We start from the raw sequence: 24,902 nt of genomic DNA on the forward strand, positions 1-24,902 counted from the left end.
GTCTTCAGGAGAGACAACTTTGACCTGTTTAGAGAACATTCAGTCTGGGAACAAAGAGGGTCTAGGAGAGCTGGTCTAGGGGAGCTCAAGATTGATCTATCTTCACTTGCAGGAATTTACATTGCACAAATCTTCATATTAAGATTTCCAGGGAGGAAGTGTTTTCTTGATTAATTTTTGAATATGCAGCAGCTGGAATCTAGTCAGGAGATGGGAACTCGTCATTGTGCAGCTATGGCTTTCAGAGTCTTTACTCAGCAATTCCTTATGCGTGGTGACTACCGTCAAACTCCATACTTGCTATTGAGTGGGCTTGATGAGGCTCCCTGTGACAACATCTCCAGATGCTCTTACAGAATGTGGCTTGCTTGTTGCTGAATAGTTGCTAATCTTTGACATTCTCCGTGTTGATTTAAATCTTTGGCTTTCATCTTGCACTACCATGCTTGTATAGGACAATACCACTTATTTTAGGACCTTACCACTGTATTGCAGTGCTTTACTTCTGGCCATGTTTTGTTTCTTTCACCTCCCAGTGCTCATAAATCCACAGCCTTGGCAGCGATTCCCATTGCTAGCGTAAGAAGAAGGTATTTTGCAAGATAGTGTTTTGGGGATTGTTTCCTAGAAGGTGGTATGGATGCATTGCTCACTTGGCATATCTGAGAATGGATAGGAAGAATCTGGGTAGCTGCCAGCATTCAAATATAGGTAAATGAAGTTATCCGCTTAGATGAATGCGGACATGTGTGGGAGCACAGATGGCGGATAGCATGGTGGAAAAGCCTGTACAGAAACAGAGACACTGGATTTAAACAGATAATACTCCATAGCTTTCTATGTACTGGCCTTCAAGGAGTTGTGTCATATGAGTGCAACTTTTTAATTAGGGGCAGCTAGACCTTAGTCAACTTGGGTGTCAGTGTTGTCAGCTGGGGAGAGAGTCTGGTACATGTTTATCTTTGTGTAGTTCTTTAAGAGTTCATAGGCTGGTCAAGTAGCTATTATGTATTCTCTGAGCATGTATTTGAATAGTGTAATGCCTATTACCTTTAAGCCTTTAATTTAATACAGTTCTTCCAGGAGGTAGGTTTTAAAAATTAGCAACTGTCATGTTCTGATCAGGCTGTTAAAAGTGATGTCTAATAAAGTTTAAATTGGAAGACAGATAGTAGCAACCTTGTTCAGGTGCTCAAGCCTTGGAATAAAGGTGTACTGTTCACTGCAAGTGAGAAGTGTGATCTTCTCTACAAAAAGGGCACAGAAATATACAGTGTCACTTAAAATGCGTAGAGGTGTGTGCTAGCCTCTTTGCACTGATTCTTTTGAGAGAGACTGTGGTAGCTTAAAAACCATATCTTATCTGTTCACTGTTTGATCTTTTCTTTCTCAGGGCAAACAGAATAGCTTCAGACCTCTCCAGGCTCTATAACTGACAGCAAGTGAGGTTACTGTTAAATGGATTGTTTAGAGCTTAATTTTCCCCATGTTCTTCAGGGAATTGGTGTCGTCTCTGAGAAAATAATTGCATGCCTGATGAGGACAGAAACTTTATTGCAGTGATCCAACAACCTGAATACAATTGTGACACTATACGAGAAACTTCAAGCAAATGGCCCATTCAGAAACCTTACGTAACCATGGCAGGTTTGAGTTTCCAGCAGATTTGAGTTTGCCTTTTTGATTATCATCCGATGCGAGAGGAGGCTTAGAGTTTCAAGTTCACAATAAACCTATTCAGAGCAACTCTTTTATTAGCTTGAACAGAGTTCTCTTCATCTTTGGCTTTGCTAAAAGAAACTATTTAAAAGTAACCAACAAGCAGGAATCCTCAAATTCTAAGCAGAGTATCATTTTGTTTTGATAAGGCCACTATTACTTTGGGCTCTATCTAGAGTTCTTAAATGACCCTGTTTATCTCTTTCTAAGTTGTGGAACTTTTAGTACTGTTCCATGCAACTTATTTTTTAAGATTTCAAATTACTTTTAACCCATTTACTGGGTTAAAAACTCTGGACCTGGACATTCCTGCCACAGAAGCTGCAGGTATTAAATGTAAATTTTGGGTTATATTAAACATAGAGCTTTTTCCCTACCCTCATGTGCAGTTCAGTGTAACAGGAAGGACAGAATGAAGTACTGACAGGTGGGAGAAGGTTAGAGTTGGAAAAGAGCAGGTGTTTTCTGTGTGTTTTAAGGGGAAAGCTGAGGTTTTGCAAGTTTTGTATCATGTTTGAATTTTTTCAAATGCTTCCAAAAAACCCAGAACACAAGCTGGCTTTATTCCTGTTTTCTTCTTGTAGACTGAAATCTTTCCTGTTGATTGTGGAATCCACTGTAGTTACTCTCCCATGTGCTCATTGTTCCCAGACTGGTGGACTTCTGCATGCTCTCCCTCAGGCAGCTCCTGGGGATAATTTTGAAATTCTAGTGACTGTAGATTGTGGTTCTTGGCTCATACATGTGAAATTTCACACAATACTGCAGAGCTGAACATGTTCAGTATCCCTGGGAGAAGTTCTGATAGCGTGTATTCTACTTCAGAAATCTTTCTCAGAGTTGAAATGAATGGAGATAGTTAAGCTTTTTAAATGCAAGGGTCACTGAGAGATGTTGCAGTGCAGGTTCATGTACCTGTACCTTGGAATCTCCTGCCATAGTTCTGGAGATTATACGTTTTTATTCTTTTGAGATACTCCTATTCATTTCCACCTTGTCCGAGAAAGAATACTGATTTCTATCATGTGAGATTCTTGGCGGGGGGGTGAAGAGACCAGGTCTTATTCCTCCATGCTATGTTTTCTGTGTGCACGAGTAAAAGTCTGTATGTTAGACAAAGCAGAATCATTTGATTTGTGTTAAATCTCCTGTGGTGTGTGATGGTCCATCTTCTGCTATAGAGAAACTCTCAGGCTGTCCATTTCTATGTGTGGGAAGGTATTTTTGTGTTATGGCTCACTGGTATATCTAGGCTGGTTATAATAGATGATTTGTGCTGAGTTCCTAGGTGTCAAAGTGGGATCAGTGAAGTCTGAAATGTATGGACAAATACTATTGAACTGAAAGACTTCTAATACTGCTTTTTGTTTTTATTCTAGGAATGTACTCCGGAGAACCTGGAACTGAAAAAGAAGATTTTCGGTCAGTTAGATCTTATTATTGGTGACAATGTTATCTTGAGCAGCTCGACCTCTTGTCTCTTACCCAGCAAATTGTTCACTGGCCTTAAGCATGTTAAGCAGTGTATTGTGTCACATCCTGTAAGTATGACGGCATGTTTTGTTTCCATAGTAGTAGTAGTAGTAATAGAGATGTTTAACTAAACTGCTTCCCAAGCTCTTCCCTGCAGGCTGAGGGATATAGAAGAATATTTGGAGTGCTTATGTGCCATTGTTAGTGTGCAGGGGCCTGACTTCTCAGAAAAGCTTTAGTTTGGTGAGCAGCACCATCTACTAAATTGAGAGGATGTGTGTGTGTTTCATACCGTTGGCTCAAGATACATTCTGTGTAGGCTGTTGTGCTCATATTGTTGTGTGTTACTCAAAACTACTGGCTGTCAAAACGTAGGAATCCTGTGTTTTGAAGACAAACCTGTAAAATTCCCTTGTGGCATCATTAATCTTTTCTAGTATCCTTTTTCAGTTGCTGTTGGGCAGCAGTAAGGATCCAAACAGTGAGCTGCATGTGCTTGTTAGGTAATGTTGATGAAAGATGGAAGGTTTTGACTGGTTTCTTCAGACTTCTGATGCAGAAGCAGTATACCTGAAGAGAAAAAGCAGGTGGATGAAATGGAACAAATTATACTGGAGCTGAATTTATATGCTTTGTGACCAGCTGGGACAGGGCAGTGATGTAGGAATGGCACGACTAGAGGTGGCATCAGAACCTCAAAATTCTGAAGGTCACCTGTGAGCCTCTGTAGAGGTCTATATGGGGCTGCCAGGCAGCAGTTTATCACATCTCTCCTCAGTGTGCAAGAGCATTTTGTCTTGATCACTGGGATTCTTACTGCTTCTATTTTCCACTGCTTAATAGGTAATGAATTTGTTAGCCTAACGTCAGTCTGGTGTTTGACAGATCAGTTAAGAGGACTGTTGATATGAAGGTTTGCAATATGTGGAGAAAGGTGCTGCTCTGCTGTCTGCAATTTGGTAACTACATGTTGCCTCTCCAGAGCATTCCTCAGGCTGTAAAGTAAAATGTCAGTTCCCTGGGCATGCTCAAGAGTGGCAGTGTGAACAGAGTAATACAGCACTACTTTACTGTAATGTCTCTACAGTTACCTGTAGCCTAATGCTGCAGTGTCAAAGCTTTTGGTCAATCCCTTTCTGACACACCTCCACTACCACCATTGAAGTGACTGGGAAGCAAAAGGAACAAAAGGATTGGTTTCTTTCCGTGTAATTAGTTTTCATCTCCTTTTAATTAAAAAAAAAAAAAAGTTAAACTTCAAAGTATGTATCTGTGCCTAGGTTTAGCTTTTCTCCAGTCTAAAATTCAGTAGTTCCTTATCTCATATTTCCAGGGTTGTAACTTTCTGTAGTGCACGAGAAAAAATAATGTCTCTTCTAGACTTCTGTATTGAGTAACTATAGCTATGATTTTATTGTTTTTAACCAATTACTGGGGTTTTGCCTAGTCTCTGACTGTTCGTCAATCTTTGATTTTTACATTACTCTTTCTTACCGGTTTCCCAAGTTAGTCTGTACCAGTTGACTTGTTTAGTCTGAACTGTAGTCTTATAGGAGCCACTTCTGAAACCAGGTTTTATCAGATCTGGAAAGGTAGCTAGTCTCTGCATAAACATTTTCTAGGTTGCTGTTGTAAGGATATATGTCTTTTCCAAAGCAAACACTGGAGTGCCTTGAAATATCTAGTGGATTTGCAATCTAACTGGGACTATTGTTTTAGTAATCTCAGCTTCACTCCAAGGGAAGCGTACTGGAGGAGCTGTGAGCCAGTGTACTCTTCCAGGGCTCTTTCTGCATCTGTTATGTCAGGAAACATGCTTGCTTTGTAGTAGTTGTTGGCTTTCGGTGTTTTTTGTTTTAACCATGGCCTTACTAACATCTTGAACATGATGATGGGACATGGGGAATGGTGGCTGCAGGAAGCAAGCAGCTCTGGGAGGCACTGTGAAAACAAGAAGTTTTGACACATCAGAAAAATTAAAAGCTAAAGCTGTAAAGCCTCTGGCACAGGTGAGAGTGTTGAAGAGAAATGAAATTAAATGCCCAAAGGGCAGAAGGAGCTCATCCTTTTGCTTAACATAGAAAGAGGTTCAGTAGTTAGGGGAAAAAAAAGATGAAATCGTATAGCACAGCTGTGGGATAGAAGTGCATGCAATACTTGCAGGCACAGCTGTTCTCTGTAAGCAGTCTCAGGCAGTGTATCGGGGGAGGTCTTCTGCAGAGCAGTTCATTTCTTGTGTACTGTGTATGCCTGCTAGGTCACACAGCTAGAAATAATGAGGTAGAGGAGACTGTGTGCCATTGAGTGAAGTCCCTTGCTCTACAGGAAACCGTGTACTCAAATCACCTTAAAAAGATATTAAGCTCAATCAGTTAATTGTTGTTTGGTTTTTTTTAACTTCACTAGTCCTGTTTGAAGTTGTTTGCGTCTTCTAATTTTTGTTTGAATCTTATTGACAGTCCATTAAAATTAATTTGATGTTTGTTGGCAGCTTTTGTGTAGTTTAATTCTTTCTCCATGTTTACTTTGTCATATCCTTTCTTAGCTTTCATTTTGTTAGGCTGAGAAATGTAAGCTCTTCTCCCTGAAGAAAGGCTTTGCATTCCCCTTCTCATTTTTAGAAACCTTCTCCCACCCCCAATTTCATCCACATTGTATCACTTTTAGTTTTTACCAACGTCTTATTATCTCACTCCTAAAAAATTGTCTTCCTAAGTCTTCTCAGTGTGCTCCTGAACACACCCGTATAGTCCCCGTGCCAAGTTCATGAAATAGAATATTTGAATAAGATGACTGTCAACACTAATCTTGGAAGAAATTTATAATAGTCTCAGTCTCTCTCAACAATTAACTTGTCCTCTTCCTGATTGGAATCTGTGATATACGTAAGGGTTAGAAAAGCCTTCAGAGAACTTCTTGGTGCTTGCAGTGGTTTGGGTCTTGCTAAATTGCCTGGCACCACGCCTGCGATGGTGTCCATCACGCCTTTCTCAGTGCTCGTGGTGGCACTGCCAAAGAGACTGGAGTGATAAAGGTTATGCTGGAACACAAGGCACTTTAAAGGGGATGAAGTAAGTGTGTTACATCAGTAGTTAGAGCAGACATAACCTACAATAGGTTTTGCATTGGTCAGACCCTACAGTAAAAGGAACCATGGAAGTACTGAAAAGAAAGAACATGCAGAGAGGAAAGACTGCTGGCATGTCACTGTGACTAAATCCTAAATCTGGTGCTTGTGTTTACATGAGGACAGTTAAGAGCAGTTGACTATAAAGGAGAATGGTGAAAGAATCAGCACTTAATTACCATTCTTTAGATGTCAATGTTATTTCTGGTAGTAATTTATGATATGTTAGCTCGTCCTATTGCCTGGACACTAGGCTGAGAGCTGAGTTTAACACCTAAACAATATGGTTGAAGAACTGCTACTTTTGGAAAAAACGTGCAGGCAGTGTTACTGCCTGTAGCACTATGACCTGAAGAACTTTCAGCTGTTTCTAGGATGTTCTTTAGAATTTTTTGTTTATACTTCAGAAATACATTACACAAAGGTCTTGACTTGATGAAAAATTACATTTGGGAAGAGTCAGGGAGGGGTAATTATTTTTTTTTTTTTTTTTAAGTAAGTACAGTATGTGAAGGTAACCTGTTTTGCAACTTTTTCTAAGTATATTTTATGTGAGATCTGTTACTGTGTTAGGCATATATTTACAGGCTTGGGCCAGTAGAAGGTTATCTATTAAGTGTTGCATCTTGCAGGTGGTGTTTAGCAATAATTTTGTTATAAAGTTTCTGAATATCTAAAAGGAAATGCCTTGCTTCATTTGGAAAGACAGGTGGTGGCCTTGTGTCTTAAAACAACAAACAGCCTGAATATTGAGAAAACATGAGTTACTCAAGTCATTATAAAGTCTTCTAGTACTATTTGAGTGCTGTCATCTTTAGTTTAGCTCCATGAACTTTGCTGGGGTTAAATAGAATTATATTTAGTGCAAGATTAATTACTTTTTTTAATTTGAATCAATACACCAGCTTTTATTGAATTGGTAAAGTCTTTCAGGGTCTGAAGATGGGGCTTACTGTGTTCACTGGAAAATGTCCACGCTAGTAGCAAGCTATAAAGATGCTTTATATTAACTTTTTCTGTTAATCTGTTGATAGTTGACGTTCTTCTTTTGTGTTTCTTCTTGAGGTAAATCCGCCTTACTTTGTGCCATTGGTTGAAATTGTTCCTCATCCAGAAACAGATCCTTCTACTACAGAGAGAACGTATGCCCTAATGAAGAAGATTGGTCAATCTCCTGTTAAACTAAACAGAGAAATTGAAGGGTTTGTTCTGAACCGGCTCCAGTATGCAGTGATAAGTGAAGCCTGGAGACTTGTGGGTGTATGTATATATACTGTATTTTTTTTCCAATTTCTGCACACACGCTGCCGGCTTTGTAGATGTGACAAGAGAGATTGTATATTTAAATTTCCTATGAATTTGTGTCATCTTTGTTTAACTGTCCCTTATGAACATGAAACATATATTAATGTGTAACTTAAAAACAGTAATGTGATGTCAGTTATGAATAGCAAAGACTGGGAGAAACCAAGTGATATGATCATAACAACTATCCTTTATCCTGCTTTCTTTTCAAAATACTGTCACTTTCGGGACAATCAAAAGAACAATCTTAAAAGCACAGAAATAAAAATACTCATTTTTCTTGTTTCTAGGTTGCTTGATCATTTCCTGTTGTTTTCTGAATGTTGCTGGCCTACTAATACAGTGGTTATGAACATAATATTTTAAATGGTTTTCTCTTTTGCCTTTGAGGAATTGTACTCATAGGTTCAACAGTTATTTGATACTTGTAGTTAAAGACAGATTTCTCCTCCTACTGCCCATTCAGACTTCTAGATGAGAATCATTTGTTGTGCCCCTTCAGCTTTTCCCACAGTTACCTGTTCTGTGCTGCAAAGTCTGATCTTTCATCAGGAAGAGCTGAATTATGAGTCTATTGCTAATTTGTTGAGAAGAGATTGAACTGGGCTTGAGTAGGGCTTGCTTTTTTGTCATGGAGATTGAATTTATTTTTTCAAGCTGTTTAGAACAACCGTGCACACAAATACAGGTAAAGATCTTGAAACTAAGGTAATATTAACATATCATAAACAAAGCAACTTTTTCCAAAGCATTATCTAAACATAGTTGCTGAACTGATTTGGCTTATCTCTAGTTAGCTTCCACTAGCAACACAATAAAACAATATAAAGGAGGTGGTGAAAAAGGTACAGTATTGTTAGGAAGGAACTGATCTTCTACTGGAGATGTTTCTTTAAACTAAAAAAAAGGTTTCTGTTATACTGAGGAATTTGTATTAACTTTTTTAACATATAAGAAAAACCTCTTCAGCAAGCTGCAATCATAGAATCATAGAATGATTAGGTTTAGAAGGGACCTGAAAGACCATCTAGTTCCAACCCCCCTGCCATGGGCAGGGACACCCTCCACTACGCCAGGTTGCCCAAAGCCTCATCCAACCTGGCCCTGAACACTTCCAGGGATGGGGCATCTACAACTTCTCTGGACAACCTGTTCCAGTGCCTGTAGACCACTCTCACAGTGAAGAATTTCTTCCTTATATTTAACCTAAATCTGCCCTCTTTTAGTTTAAATCCATTGCCCCTTGTCCTATCACTACACGCCCTTGTAAAAAGTCCCTCTCCAGCTTTCCTGTAGGCCCCCTTTAAGTACTGGAAGGCTGCAATAAGATCACCCTGGAGCCTTCTCTTCTCCAGGCTGAACAGCCCCAACTCTCTCAGCCTGTCTTCATAGGAGAGGTGCTTCAGCCCTCGGATCATCTTTGTGGCCCTCCTCAAAGATGATGATCATGTTGAAAGACAGGATAGAAAGGATAGTAACCTCTAAATTGCTTTTTAAACCCTAATAACCCTGGATGAAAAAAAGATTTTTGAGAATAAAAAGGTAAAAATGACTGTTACGAAATGTGAACAAAAGATAAGTTCATGATGAAAAAGCTAACTGAGCTGCAATATTCATTAAGTCGATTCCCACACTGTAACCTTACCTTGGAAGGAAGGGATCTGATATAGCAATAGAACAAGTCATGCTAAGAACAAGATTTTTGGAGCAGGAAGAAGTAAGTGAGTAATGGCAGACTGTGAGGAGAAATGGAACTTACTGGGAATCCCCAGACTCAAATATCAAGTTGATGAAATACTGATTTAAGCACCTTTCTACACACCAACCAGCATAATACTGCAGAAATGGAAGTTAGCACTTACATCTGAGCTCTTTTAAAAGAGTTCAGAGTGTTGTTGGGAAACTGTGGACTAGTAAGTCTGCTAATGTGTGGGCATATTGATACAGTACCCTTGGTCAGCACAGGTATCCAGGGAAGTAATGCCTCAAAAATACAGTAGGATTCTTTCATGTCTCTGAGAGGCATAAACTGAGTTGTGGAAGTCACTGCTGTAGAAACCTAGGATGTTAAAAATATGAATGGGTTCAGGGAACATTTAGACACTTGTGTTAGAGGAAAACCATGCAGAAGCAACCTCCAGCTGTTGAAGTCTCGAAGACTGGACTGCTGGGAGCTGAGGCAGTGCATATCGTTAAAAGTATCACTCTGTTTGGTCTTCAGTTACGGAAAAAGTGTGAGAACACTTCATGGGCTGCTGTTGGAAAAGAGGTATTGATTTGAGGTGAACCTTTAGTATGAACCTGTATGGACACTTTTTTGTGTGTGAGGTGGTATGTGAATAGTAACAAAATAGTGCCTGAAGCACTGACAGATCATGAAAGTCGCTTTTGTTGTGCATCATCAAAGTTTCCAAGTTGTTCTGGTGTTGTATATTTTTATTGCATTTCAGGCAAATACACACTTACACTGTAACAACTTTTTGGCTGTATTTCCATTCCAAAAGCCTGGACAAATACCACCTATCAAAGGTATATAGTATCAACTGTGTGACTTCAGGCTACACAGTACCTTTGATGAGAGGAGAATCACTGCAGATAGGTAAGAGCTGCAGGCCTGGGGCAGTTTCTGTGTTTCTACTGTTGCGCTGCCAACTTAATCATTTTTATTGCAAGTCATATGCTTTGGGTATTTCCACTTTCAAATTGGGAAAAAATACTTGTTGCTTCTGATTAAGTCACTTTTCAGACCTTATTGTTGAAAACATCAGGCTCCCCAACTCTTGGTCTTTGAGAGGCTCCTAAAAATCAAGTTTTACTCACATTGATTCCTTCTGGTAACAAAAGCTTTCCTTACCTTAAGAAGCACTGGGAGTGGAAGGTGAACTATGAATGTTAGCAGGAGAGACATTTTAATAGAGCATTCTTGTCCAAAGTGACCACGCCATTAATCCTTCTGGGGCTAGATATGTAAATTGCATGTATTGGATGAGGTAGTCCCAAATCAACTTGGATGCAGAACACAGACATTCTTACGAAATTACTTACGAACACTGGTATTTTCATGCTAATAACTGTATATTGCTTTTACTATTGTAAAAGAACAATGAGACAGAATCATAAAACATAATTTCAAGCTTACTTGTTTTATTAGTGGTTGTAAAGGTCTGAAAAAGTATTGTATGTCTACAGTTACACGTCATAAAGTAATCAGTGCTCCTATTTCTGTTACAAGTTTTCTTTAATTTTGATGTGGTGAGCACTTGAGAAAAATCTATGTTGTTGCTGGCGGAGTGTTGTGTTTGCACTGCAACGTATCAGTTCTTTGCCACATAACAAGGACATAAACAGTCCAGATATAAATGCTGTGTGTGACCAAGGAGAGAAACATAGCAGTCTCCAAAAATGGTCTTAAATCAGCTCCTTTATGTAAGCAACTGTCTGGGTTTTTGAAGACTTTGCTGAGATGCAAGTTTGAAAATTCTCATCTGCATCCTTGCCTCTAAAATATTTATAGTAGTGGCAGGAGAGTGATCTTATACATGCACATGTGTGCATGTATACTTTTATCAAAGTCCAAGCTCAGACACCTTTGTGTGGGCTTTTTTTTTTTTTGTCAGTTGCACTTATTTTGCTCAAGAAACTAGTGGAAGCTTTTCTGGTAGAAGTGTTAACATGCTGTTGAAAAAGGCATTGGTGGTAGGGCAGTGTCGTGGGTTAGGCTGACCCCCCACACACAGCCAGTCACTCCCCCTCCCCCACCCCCAGGAATGAGGGAGAGAATTAAAGGATAAATGGGAAACCTGTGGGTTGAGATAAGCACAATTTAATACAGATGATTTAATACACAGTGTAGATGCTCACCACCCCCTCGTATGCGAAGCCCATCTCGTCCTGAAGCTGCAATCCCAGACGAACATGAGGCCCCGAAATAGAGAGGGGCAGAGAGAGAGAGAGAGTACTCCGAGAGTGGGAGTACTGGGAGAGAGAGAAAAAGAAAGAAAAACAATAGAGCAACAGCGCAGCAAGCGCAAAAGAGCAAAAGCGGTGAAAGAGCCAAAGCGCAAAAGCCCTTCTGTCCGGCTGACCCTCACTTTTATACTGGGCATGATGCTGCATGATATGGAATGCTAATTGGCCAGTTTGGCCCTCAATCTTAAGTTCCACCACAAATCACAAGGGGAATCATGTCCCCCTTGTCCCAGCTATGCTCCCCCCCTTATTCCACTGTGTTTCTGCACTCCAGCACACTGAAAAGTCCTTGGAGTCTCAAACATCAGCTTGCTATCAGCATTCTTCTCAGAACGAGCCTCTGAGTAAAACCAAAACACGGAGCTCTTCTAGCTGCTAAAAAAAGAGCTAACACCGTCCCAGCCAAAACTAGGACAGGCAGGCATGCAGGTACAGCTGTACTAACAACATTTATCTGGAAAACTTTATCTCAAATGGACAGAGCAGCTTGCAGGATATGTTTTAGTTCCCAAAAGTAGCTCAGCAACTGAGGACCTGCCAATCTCTCTCTTTCCTTTAGCAGTGCTGTGTTGGGATGTGTGATGGGTGAGGCATGGGTCCAGGATCATACGATGGGAGAAGGGCTCTAACACAGAGCATGAACATGGGGCTTTACAGAAAGCAATGTGATAAATATAGCTGCTTGCTGAATGGTGTGTGGGGCTCACCAACTTCTGCCATATAGGTCCAAGAGTAGGAGAGGCTATAACACAGCCAGAAATCTGAGCTAAGCCCTTGCCAGCAGGTTGGGTTCAGGCTTGGACTCCACATGGTACTCAAATTGCATGTGGGCATGGATGCTGGAGCAGAGAGAAGTGTAATTCAGTGCAAAGTGATGAAAGTAGCAATGGGAAAGCCAGGTATTAGGATACAGTTTGTCTTTGCCAAAGGTGCTGGGGGTCCCCAGGAGCATACACAGGGAGGTAGGGATTTTGATGCTGGTTAAAACATGAGCGCTGTGAATGCAAGACTGGGACAAATGTGGGAGTGGGAAGTACAGAGTTAAGGTGATGAAAAATTAGGAGGCCTGAAGGTTGAGATCTCAATTTGTAGAAAAGTAGGAAAATGAAAACTTGTTTGGAGATGTACAGTTCAATGCTGAGAACTTTTGCCATGTGAATAATTAGGAACATGGATTTAAGGATGCAGAAGTTTGACTTCACAAGAACTTAGAAGCAAAGACCGTAGATTCATTTCTGGGCCTAAAAGAAAGAATTCAAGCAAGTGTTCCCCTTTGAGGCAAGAGTGCTACAATGAGATGTCACGCAAAAGACTAACTCAGATCCAAAATGAAACAAGATTTAAACTGAAAGAGAGGAAATTTAGGTTAGATGTAAGGAAGAAATTCTTCACTCTGAGGGTAGCGAGGCACTGGAACAGGTTGCCTAGAGAAGTTATGGATGCCCCATCCCTGGAAGTGTTCAAGGCCAGGTTGGATCAGGCTTTGAGCAGCCTGGTGTAGTGGAGGGTGTCCCTGCCCATGGCAGGGGGGTTGGAACTAGATGATCTTTGAGGTCCCTTCCAACCCTAACCATTCTATGATTTGAAGATGTCTTTTTGAACATTGTTTTGACTTGTAAGTCATGAGCACTTTGGCAATGCAGATGTTTGTGACAAGAACTTTTTACATCAGTTATCTCTGTCTCCCTGTGCTCCACACTTATTCCATGAAAAAGCGGATATGGGAACACTCTGGTCTGTCTCTTTAAGGTCATGTATCTGAGAACTTTCTGTAGGACCACATAGTGTGTGTGAGACTGATGTTCTTGTAGAATAATCTGTAACCAGTAATAGGAAAAATATCTCAAACAGCTTTCTCTGTTATTGTCTTACCATTTATTTACTTTCTCATGCCTTGATTGACAGTGGTCACTGGTATATCTGATTTTGTTCATAACTCCTTGGAGCAGAGACTTACTGCCTTTATTTGCCTTTTAAGGCACCCCGTGCACTGCTGACACTATTACTTTTACCAGTACATTCTATAGTAGCTTGGAATTATGTTGTAAAGAGTGTTAGTTAAATAGCTTGACTTTGTCTTGTTCTGAAGATAAAGTTTTGGTTGACTTAATCCAGAAAAAAACAACCAAACAGTTTCACCAATGCCTTAGATCAGAAATCTCAAACTGTACTCTGAATATCTAGGACTGTCCTTTTACTGTGGATTATTGAGTGGAATCTTATCTTGGTGAATTATTTTTCTAAGCATCACCTGGAATTTGCAAGGAGATCATGAAATACAGCAGCAGAGATAGTGAGGAGAACACAGCAGTTTTTCAGCCCTGATCTAATTTGGGAGTTTCAGCTGCTTTTAAGAACCTGCTAAAACTATTTTGCATGATGGATCGTATGATAAGTGTTTTAAGAGTCTGTACAAGGTTTTGATACTGTCTTAGTGTATTTTTTCTTTAAAAGTGTATTTTCTTTTAGGTTATAGTTATTGTGAAAGAAAAGAAGAATGGGCACACCTGCCATTTTTGTTAATCTTTGGAAAATAAAGTCATGGTTTGGCTGTGTGTCCATTTTAGTTTTCACAGCAATCAGGTGCATGGCTTCTGTCCCTAATTTATGTACCTCTCCCTTCTCAGGTGATTAGCTTGGCAGTCCTTAAATGCTGGCAAGACTTTCTTAATTTCAAATTCCTTATTGTTAATAATTATATTATAGTGTTATCCAGAGGACCTTTCCAAAAGATCAAAGATAAGGTAGAGGGTTAAACATGTAGTTACAGTGCCCCATAAAAGGGATATATCATAAAAGGAAGTTTAAAGGGCCAGGGAGAAAAATAATGTTGATACTAAGTATTTCTTACAGAATGAGGTGAGTGAGGATGCCATGGAAGAAGGAAGATAAAGGCCAGCAAAGTAAGGAGGTGTGAAGCGTGTAGGACATGTTTCTCAAACATGATGAAATGGAAAGAGATGGAGCTGGAGGAAGGATCTAGGAGAAAAGTCATATGCTCAAAATGACAGGACTGGAAAAAGATCTCATTGGGGCGTGGATGGAAGGGACTTGATTGATTGAAGTGATAGTGAAGAGAAGGGTGTGACAAGTGCTGCTGAGAGAGAACGCATATATTAGTGGCAATCAAAAAAAAAATTTATTTGGGAGATACAGAGGATGCAGTGGCAAATTTGGAGTCAGAAAGTATGTGGTCCGGGAGGGAATGGAGTCCAAAGTAACTCTATAAGACTGGAGCTAGTAGGATAACACGATGAATTGGTAGTATGAAAAAAAAAAAGTAGGATTTTTTTTTTGGCTGTGTCATATTTAATATGATTACAAACCAAGTTGGTGACAGAAGTTGCGATGTGGGTTTGACTCACAGATGTAAAGACTGTTGATTAAAACCAGGCAGGCAGGGTCAGGGCCTAAAGGTGGAGGCTGCAGAGCCACCACAGGTTTTTGGAAAGGAGAAAAGGGTCTCTGTGTAGTGAGAAGCACAGTGAAATACCAACAGAGCATTAGGACAATACTGTGGCGTCACAGGAGATTAAAATCTCCAGGAAGGTGAGATTGTGGTATATAAATGGTGTCATAAGTGTGGAGGATTCTGAGCTAGTCTAGATTTTGAAGTTTGATTGGTCATTGGGGTCACTGAGGATTTGAGTGGAATTTATTTTAAATTAAGATCTTAATTCTGTAGCTATGAAAGCTTTTGGTGAACTCTAACACGTTTTCCTCTTCCCTCTGACAAGTGCTTCAGGGGAAGGCTTACAAGAAGGGTTACCCAGGGTGAAGAGGATGAAAAAATCCCCTTGGGAAGATTGTTTCACACCTGGACTTAATGAAACTGGGTTGGAACTCTTTCTTGTTTACTTCTTAGCATAAACAGCAATCCTTGTAGAAGACACTTTGCTCACCTTGCACCCACCCTGCTGAATCATTCCACCAATTTATGATCTCCTTAACATAAGTGGGAGTAGAGTTATTCCCTAGGAGAGGACGGTTTAACTTGTTTCTCATTTATGTGTTTTTGATTTCTGAAGGGAAAAGGCTTTTCTTTAAGAGAGTCTATGTGACAAGGAGAAACTGAGCTCACATGTATAGAATAATATATCCCTCAATTGGAGAGATCTGTCATATTTTCCTTCTGGTAGCAGCAATTTTTGCCTTCTAGTAGGTGTAACCATAAAATTACAGATACAGTCAAAAGGCCAAGAGCAAAGCACTCCTCGTATGATTCTGAGGGCACCTGGTCTTCAAATGTCGGTACCAAAGCTGAGGACTATGATATCAAAAGAAATAAATGAGTTTTTAATTTTAAAATTAATTTGCAATCATTCTGAAATGTTTCAAGAGCCTATTAACTCTTTAATGTTATGCTTACAGTTTTTAACTGCTGCTGTGGTTCAAATGCTTGTCTGGAACTTGTGGTTAATCGTTTGTGTGCAAATCCATGTCAACCAGGAAAAAAAAAAATTCACTCATCAAGCACGGCTTTACCAGCATAACTCATTGTTTGGATGAAGCACTCCCAAACGAAGAGTGCTTTTGTTAACTTTGCTGATGTCGTTCAGAGAAGTTGTGTTGCCGTGTCAGGGGGTAAAAACTTTCACAGAATGTGTGGTGCCTGTGTTAGTTGCACTGATGCTGGTCTGTGATCTGAATGCTGTCTGAGGGTTTTGTTTAGTCCTGTCTTTATGCAGACCTTCCTGTCTGCCTTTAGGTGAGTTACTTTACCATGCCTATGCCTTACCTTTAGGTTGAAGAAGATAATGCTTCCTTATCCCTGCTATTTTATGTCTGATTGTTACCAGAGCTAGGTGCTCCATATATGTTGGGTAGATCTTAATAATCACATTATCATTTCCTTTTCAAGGTAGAGTTCAAAAGCCGCCTGCAACAGTGACTCAGGCAGGCTGGTTTTTGATAGGAGCAGTGCCTACTAACAGGTCGAGACTTGGGGCTGAGCCTTATAAAAGGCTGTATTTAAGCCTGATATGATGAAACTTGATGTCTGTGGCCAGCTGTAGAAGTTATATTGGTCCTTGGCTTATAACTTTCTTTTGAAGTAACAGTAGATGACGTAGTTGATGAATACAGGAATACACTGTGGATGAGATTCAGCTCACTTAAGATGGGATTTCTGCAATGTAGACATTGACATCCGAGCTCCTTACTCACCTTTCAGTCAGTGAGGAGAATTAGGCCCTTTTAGGACACAACTCATCTTACCTATTCTGGACATCTGCTTTAGGATGCCAGTTTCCTTTTTCTCCCTAGTAATTATAAAGAGAATCTAGCTGTCTAGCTCAGATGTCACTGTCTACAACAGGTCAGGAGAGCTGTTCTGCATGCCCATAACTCTAGCTGATGACAGTGTGATACAGAAAAAGACGTGTCTTTGGCCAAGCAGATGAGTATACCTACTTGTATTCTTCAGCTCAAAGGGGCTTCAGGAGAAAGAGGCATGAAGTGGGAAGAGCACCTTAAGGTAGGGTGAGAAGACCCATTAGAAGCAGTTCAGCATCTTGTCCACCTTCTTAACCAGAAGAAAATGCTTTTATGTCTCTGGGAATATAGAGGACAAGTTCTTGAAACCAATTTTATCTGATGGAAGTGGTTAGGACAGGTCTCAGTTAATTCCTGTCTTTCTTACAGATGGAAAACAACCTCATAATAAATATTGTTCTTCTCAAGTAAATCTGTTAAGGTAATGAACTGTAACATGTGCTTTATTTTTTTTTTTTTTTCCCCCTAACAAGCCTTCATGTGCTTGTCCTAACCTGATGGGGGTGTTGGCTTTCTTGTAAGTGCTGCTGTGTGGGTGGAAAACAGCAGTGCTCAGCTTTTAACAGGAAAAATGCTTCATTTTGCGTGCTCCATATCCTGCCAGCTCGGAGATGTGAGGCTGGCAATGAACTCGAGAAACTGGGCGGGTTGAGGCTGGGCAGGTTAAATGTTCGGTGAGTTTTGTGGGAGGGAGTGGCGGCTGCGTTGCCTGCCTGTTTGGTCCCAGCCTTTTTTGCAGGTAGTCTCAGGAGTAGTACTCACTGCTGCACCCCAGTTCTGCCAGTTGTGACTCTGCCCAAAAATCCAGAACTAAGAGAATGTGAGGGAGGCGTAAGGTTTAGCCAAAACTCCTGTATTTAAAAGGGTTGGTATAGCATTTGGATTTCATATAAACTCTTCTGGTCATGTGCTATTAAGTGTCACGTTTGCGCTGTGTTCTCTGAATCACATTTTCTGAGGCAAAAGTATGTTGGTTAACATAAGCAGCTCAATTTATATTTTTTTATTATTTGTATGTATTATTGTAAGTAGTAAGTATCAAGCAAACTAGTGTGTACAAGTAGTACATATTGTATGAGAAAATGTATTAGTTTATAAATTTAAAAATAAGACACTGATACATTCCGACAGTATATTTGGATTATGAAGTAAAGCAATCATAGAGATGTGAATAAGTGTTTATACTGAACCATAGGAAGTCTTGCATAGTAGGTGAACACTTCTGGCAAACGGTTGTGTTTCTGTTTTTGCAACCTAACTGCTATTTCTAGCCTTAGTTTTTATTTTTTAATATTTATTTTTAATTATATACAAAAAGCAGGTAATTTTGCATTAAAACCAAACATTCACAAATCTTCCTTCCTGTTCTATTTTGCTGCTTAGGAAGGAGTAATATCTCCTACTGATCTAGACCTTGTGATGTCTGATGGATTGGGAATGCGATATGCATTTATTGGACCTCTGGAAACCATGCATCTTAATGCAGAAGGTAGGTAGTTTAAAATGATATGAATATGAAGGGAAGGCTTACATTGCACAAGACTCTGGAAATGTTATACAACAAACTAGGTTAGGATTGCTGCAACTATGACTCATCTTAGTCTTTACTGTAATGATAAGAAAAGGAAAATTCATCATAAACTTGAGGTCGGATGGAAGGAAATGGATACTGACTATTCTACTGTAAGTGATCAGATGAAAGATGAAAATCATTGGAAGTGTGATACATTGAAAAGCTGTGTACTTCATTTTTTCCAAGATTTGTCTCAGTGCTTTGCAAACATTGCTGTACTCATAGTTCAGGACTGAGTGTCAGGAAAAGAAAGTATTGAAAAAGTTCATCTGATAATCCAGTGTCAACAGAAACTCACTTTCCGTAGATGAGTGCTCCCTCCCCCAAGAATTTGTAGCAAAGGCTCAGGGTAAATGTCACTGGAGCTGGCTTGCTTTAAGTTGGCTTAAACCCTGAGTGAAGCAAAATTGCTTCTATCAGCAAAATACTTGTGTACAAAGTTGACTTGACAAAGCAGTCAAGTAACAGTGTGACATCTGACTTGCATAATCAAGACAGCTTTGTAGATGTTTTTGGAACTGTATACGTGAATTCCAGCTAAATAAAAAGTGAATTGCATAAATCGAAGTAAAAATTGTGGATCAGGGTTGCAAAGGTTTGAGCAATGAATTTAACAAAACATGAAAACTCCAAGAAGTGAAGATCAACTAGATACATTTTTTTAGCTCTTTATATTATGGGCTGTGTCTTTATTCTGGTTTTGTATGGTCCCTGACATGGTAGGTCCCTGCTCAGTTACTGGATCTTTTAGGCACTGCTGCAACACCTAATAATACAGTGGTAAAATAAAAAGTAAGAAACCAAGATCATAGAATATCAGTGCCCAATTAGAGTGTTATTTTATGTCTACCTGTTGGTTAGTTACTTGGCAGAAACTTAATGTCTCTTAAGGCTGACTAAGCAATTTTTACATGAATGTGGAATCGTGAATCCTCCACCAGAGTCTTTCAGCTTGTCAGTTTGGTTGTATATCGGTAAATTAAATGTCACAAAGTGTTTGGTTTTGTATATTGTTAGGTAAACAACATCCACCCTCTAAATAGAGGTACCTTCCTAAAAGTTTCCTTCTTCTGATCTGTTAATGCCTGGCAGTTTCTAGTCCTGTCCAGTGATTTTAGACTCCAGTGTACTAGCCTTAAACACAGCAATCTACTTGGAGTCTTGCAGGCCAGGGTTGTCCAGTCCTGCCCCCACCACTCCACCAAGATGCTATGCCATCCTCTGCAGGAAATGTCCATGCACAGAGTCTCCTGTCAGAGTTACTTGCTGAACTTTCTCTACTAAAGCATAAAACCAAAACAAAATGCCTGTTAATACCAAAGAATCTGTTTTAGAGATCAAATCATACTTGTGAATCCTTTTTTTTAATCCATGTTTTAGATTCCTTAATTCTAAAACAATGTTTACTTGAGATGAATGGAATCGTATAAATTATCTGGGTTGGTTTTGATGCTCTTCCTGGAGTACCCTTGGGCATTTGATGTTCCGTCATTATCCAGCTTAGCTTCTTTTCTCCCATTAGGAAGTAGTCACTGTTACAAAAACACTTAAATTTCCCATCTCAAACCAGTTTTAGGTAACATATGCAACTGGTAGGTTGCTTATTCATGGCAGAAATTATCCAGTTTCTAGATTTAATGCTACCTTCTGTTAGGAATTTTAGTATTCCAGATCAGAGGAAGAAAAATTATGAAATATAGTCCAAGAGACTGATGAACCAGGGGAGTAGTCTTGTGGTGGGCTTGCAAAATACAAAACCAAAACATACTTGTAGAGTTATTTTAACATTATATAATACTGTCAATTAAAAATAACCTTAACATAATTAGTACACTTGTGGACTGGGCCACTAACACAAAAGCATCTTGTCAGCTTGTTCAGTAACTTGGATCATGAGAATCATAGAATGGTTTGGGTTAGATGAGACCTTAAAGATCATCCAGTTCCAACCCCCTGCCATGGACAGGGACACCTTCCACTACATCAGGTTGCTCAAAGCCCTATCCAACCTGGTTTCGAACACTTCCAGGGATGGGGCATCCACAATGTCTCTGGGCAACCTATTCCAGTGCGTCTCCACCCTCACAGTGAAGAATTTCTTCCGTTGATCTAACAAAAATTTTCTTTCAGTTTAAAGCCACTCCCCTTTGTCCTATCACTACATGCCCTTGTAAAAAGTCCCTCTCCAGCTTTCCTGTAGGCCCCCTTCAAGTACTGGAAGGCCGCTATAAGATCTTTCCAGAGCCTTCTCTTCTCCAGGCTGAACAAGCCCAACTCTCTCAGCCTGTCTTCATAGCAGAGGTGCTTCAGCCCTCAGATCATCTTTGTGGCCCTCCTCTGGACCTGCTCCAACAGCTCCATGTCCTTCTTATGTTAGGGGCCTCAGAGCTGAAGGCAGTACTCCCAAGTGGGGGTCTCATAAGAGCAGAGTAGAGGGGCAGAATCACCTCCCTCGACCTGCTGGCCACGCTTCTTTTGATACAGCCCAGGATACGGTTGGCTTTCTGGGCTGCAAGCACACATTGCTGGCTCATGTTGAGCTTCTCATCCACCAGCACTCCCAAGTCCTTCTCCTCCATGCTACTCTCAATCCATTCTCTGCCCAGCCTGTACTTGTGCTTGGGATTGCCCCGACCCATGTACAGGACCTTGCACTTTGCCTTGTTGAACTTCGTGAGGTTCAGACCTTTCCGGCCTGTCAAGGTCCCTCTGGATGGCATCCCTTCCCTCCAGGATGTCAACCACACCACACAGCTTGGTGTCATCAGCAAACTTCCTGAGAGTGCACTCAATCCCACTGTCCATGTCGCCAACAAAGATGTTAAACAGTGCTAGTACTGATACCATCCCTTGAAGAATGACACTCGTTGCTGGTCTTCACTTGGACATCGAGCCGTTAAGAGTTCACGAGTTCAAGAGTTGCACTGCAACTCTTTGAGTGCAACCATCCGGCCAATTCCTTATCCACCAAGTGGTACATCTGTCAAATCCATGTCCTTCCAATTGAGAGACAAGGATGTCATGCGGGAAAGTGTCAAATGCTTTGGACAAGTCCAGGTAGATGATGTCAGTTTCTCTTTCCTTTCTGCCAACACTGTAACCTTGTTGTAGAAGGCCACCAAATTTGTCAGTCATGATTTGCCCTAATTAAGCCATGTTGGCTGTCACCAATCACCTCCTTATTTTCCACATGCCTCAGCATGGATTCCAGGAGGATCTGCGCCATGCTCTTGCCAGGCACGGAGGTGAGACTGACTGGCCTGTAGTTCACTGGGTCTTCTTTTTTTCCCTTTTTAAAGATGGGGTCTATGTTTCCCCTTTTCCAGTCAGTGGGAACTTCACCAGATTGCCACGACTTCTGAAATATGATGGATAGTGGCTTAGCAACTTATCTGCCAGTTCCCCCAGGAACCGCAGATGCACCTCGTCAGGTCCCATGGACTTGTGCACCTTCAGGTTCTTTAGATGGTCTCAGACCTGGTCTTCTCCTACAGTGGGCGGTTCTTCATTTTCCCAGTCCCTGCTTTTGCCTTCTGTTACTTGTGCTGTGCCACTGGAGCTCTTGCCAGTGAAGACTGAGGCAAGGAAGTCATTGAGTACCTCAGCCTTCTCCATATCCTGATAACCAGGTCTCTTTCCTTCTGGAGAGGGCCCACATTTTCCCTAATCCTCCTTTTATCACTGATATACATATAGAAGCTTTTTTGCTATCCTTGATGTCCCTTGCCAGATTTAATGCTCAAGTATTGCTTCACTCCCAGTCTTGCAGATGCATTGTCTCTGAGTCTGGAGATGCTCCCGTTTATGTGCTGGCAGGCTGACTCAGGCTGTTGCTCTCATCAGAGACAGTTTAAATCAAAATTGCTGATGTCAGGACACATGATGGCTTATGGTTATAGTTATTTACCAGTGCCAGCTTCTCTTTGGTTGCCCAGTATTGCTTCACATAACATGAGATAGTATGGACCTCCTCTTGATTGCCTAGGACAACCTGCTCTGATGCGTTGTACTAATAGTGTCCATTTTTTATCAGTGGAGGAAAATACAGGCAGAGATAAGAAACCTTCTCTGTCCTGTTTGTTAGCCTGTCTAGTGGCTTCACCAGCTTCACAGCAGCTGCCTTTCTTTACAGTCATAGGATATTGATTACTCACAGTCTTAAACTCTCTGCTAATCAGTGAGGGAACATGTTGGGGATGCAGGAAGCATGTGAGAGAAAAATAGTGTTATTTGTGGGAGATCCTGGAAGATGGAGGAGTCTTTTTTTTTTATGTGTTATTTTTGTTTGGTTTTGAATAAAGAATGTTATTCCAATGATTTTTTTTTTGAGATCAGAGTTACTCCTTTACCTGTGGGATGCATACATCAAGATCCTCCCATGAACTTCCTATGTGCTAACGCCAGGTTTTCCTTGTGTTAGTTCTTAGGTCCTTTCCACTATATTCATAAATGATCCTAGCAAAAGCTATTATCCAGATCACTTGAGATACCCTGTTAATCCATGCATGAATATTGAGAATTTTGAATATATATGGCAGTGAGCCAACAGCCTTGAACATGGAATAAAATGACAGTGTCAAGTCACTAAAAGAAGCAGAAGCAGCAACAGCACTTTGAGAACTGAATTGCAACAGACAGGAAGGAAACCCCTTTGGGGGGCGGGGGGAAAGCACATCCAAATTGCATAATACAATGATGGTGACTGTTGGTTTCAGTAAATAAAATTAATGTTGATTTCACTTTCAGTAAACTTTTGTCTTTTGTGTCTGTCATCTTAGTGTTTCGCATGGCAGCATCGCAACAAATGCTGTTAAGTCTTTTCATAGAATCATAGAATGGTTGGCTTGGAAGGGACCTTAAAGATCATCCAGTTCCAATCCCTCTATCCTGGGCAAGGACATCTTCCACTACACCAGGTTGCTCAAAGCCTCATCCAACCTGGCCTTGACCACTACCAGGGATGGGGCATCTACAGCTCCTCTGGGCAACCTGTTCCTGTTTTACAAGGAATATTGGTAGACATCAGTCATTTTACCTGTTTATGTATTGTGAGATTATGTATGCAGACAGTGTCCCTCCTGTGTGTAACTGGCTATCTGTGAATATACTGAAGATGATCCAGCCTCAGTAAGATCGTATCTCCTGAATCTTGTTGTTTCTTGAACTGTCAGCTCCTTTTAAGCCCTTGAAAAAATCACCTGTAAAACCAGAGGCTACACTGTCATATACTGTTTTTTACATGTTTGCAGCAAAAGTTCTTCATATATATATTTCACAATTAGCTGTCTTAGATCAGTTACTTTACTAGTGGGTTATTTAGTGAGCTATAATTGGAATTTAATCTTGAGCTAAATGGCTAATATTAGCAGAAGAGCTGGGTAGGGTAAGGTTGAAGGATCTTTGTTGCTATTTTCTCTCTTGCATTTATAAAAACACCATTCCAGGGTCATATTCAGCCTGTCCCTCCCTGTGGTATTTGTACAGGTGTCTGCAGGAGTTGTGTGGAAATTGGAGCTGATGTATGGTCCCTGTAATATAAGTGGAAATATCTGGTAAGCTAGGAATGAGTTTTCATCTTCATAATGGCGCAATGTCTACATGGAGACCAGTGTCAAGCAGTGTTCCTCAGAGGTCTGTTCTGGGTCCAGTGCTGTTCAACACCTTTGTCAGCGACATGGATGACGGCATTGAATGCACCCTCAGTAAGTTTGCTGATGACACCAAGCTGTGTGGTGCCGTGAACTCACTTGAGGGAAGAGATGCCATCCAGAGGGACCTTGATAGGCTTGAGAAATGGGCCAGTGCTAACTGCATGAGCTTCAACAAGTCAGAATGCAAGGTCCTTCACCTGGGTTGCGCCAATCCTAGGCACAAATACAAACTGGGCACAGAGTGGGTTGACAGTAGCCCTGAAGAGAAGGATTTGGGGGTGTTTATAGATGAGAAGCTCAACATGAGCTGGCAGTGCACTCATGCGGCCCAGAAGGCCAACCACATCCTGGGATGTATCAAGAGAAGCGTGGTCAGCAGGTCAAGAGAGGTGATTCTTCCCCTTTACTCTGCTCTTGTGAGACCCCCATCTTGAATACTGCGTCCAGTTCTGGTGTCCCCACCATAAGAGAGACATAGATCTGTTGGAGCGTGTTCAGAGGAGGGCCACAAAGATGATCCAGGGGCTGGAGCACCTCTGCTATGAGGACAGGTTGCGGGAGCTGGGATTGTTCAGCCTTGAAAAGAGAAGACTTCGGGGGACCTAATAGCTGCCTTCCAATACCTGAAGGGAACCTACAGGAAGGCTGGGGAGGGAGTTGTTACAAGAATATCCACTGATAGGACAAGGGGAAGTGGGCTTAAGTTGAAGGAGAACAGATTTAGATTAGATCTTAGGAAGAATTTCTTCAGTACAAGGGTGGTGAGACTTTGGAATAAATTGCCCAGAGAAGTTGTGGATGCCCCCTCTCT

At 40.8% G+C, this 24,902-nt stretch overlaps 1 protein-coding gene across 1 annotated transcript in view; it reads left to right on the plus strand.

Moving 5' to 3' along the window:
- The window catches only part of CRYL1 (crystallin lambda 1), a 60,800-nt gene that overhangs the window by 25,034 nt on the left and 10,864 nt on the right, over window positions 1-24,902 (plus strand). Inside the window, exons 4-6 of the mRNA XM_086613438.1 lie at window positions 3,099-3,260; window positions 7,385-7,579; window positions 18,251-18,356. Coding sequence (XP_086469564.1) covers window positions 3,099-3,260; window positions 7,385-7,579; window positions 18,251-18,356 — 463 coding nt within the window. The remainder of the gene's footprint in view (window positions 1-3,098; window positions 3,261-7,384; window positions 7,580-18,250; window positions 18,357-24,902) is intronic.

The sequence above is a fragment of the Tauraco erythrolophus genome, chromosome 1 (assembly GCF_009769465.1).
Source record: "Tauraco erythrolophus isolate bTauEry1 chromosome 1, bTauEry1.pri, whole genome shotgun sequence".
Lineage (NCBI taxonomy): Eukaryota > Metazoa > Chordata > Aves > Musophagiformes > Musophagidae > Tauraco > Tauraco erythrolophus.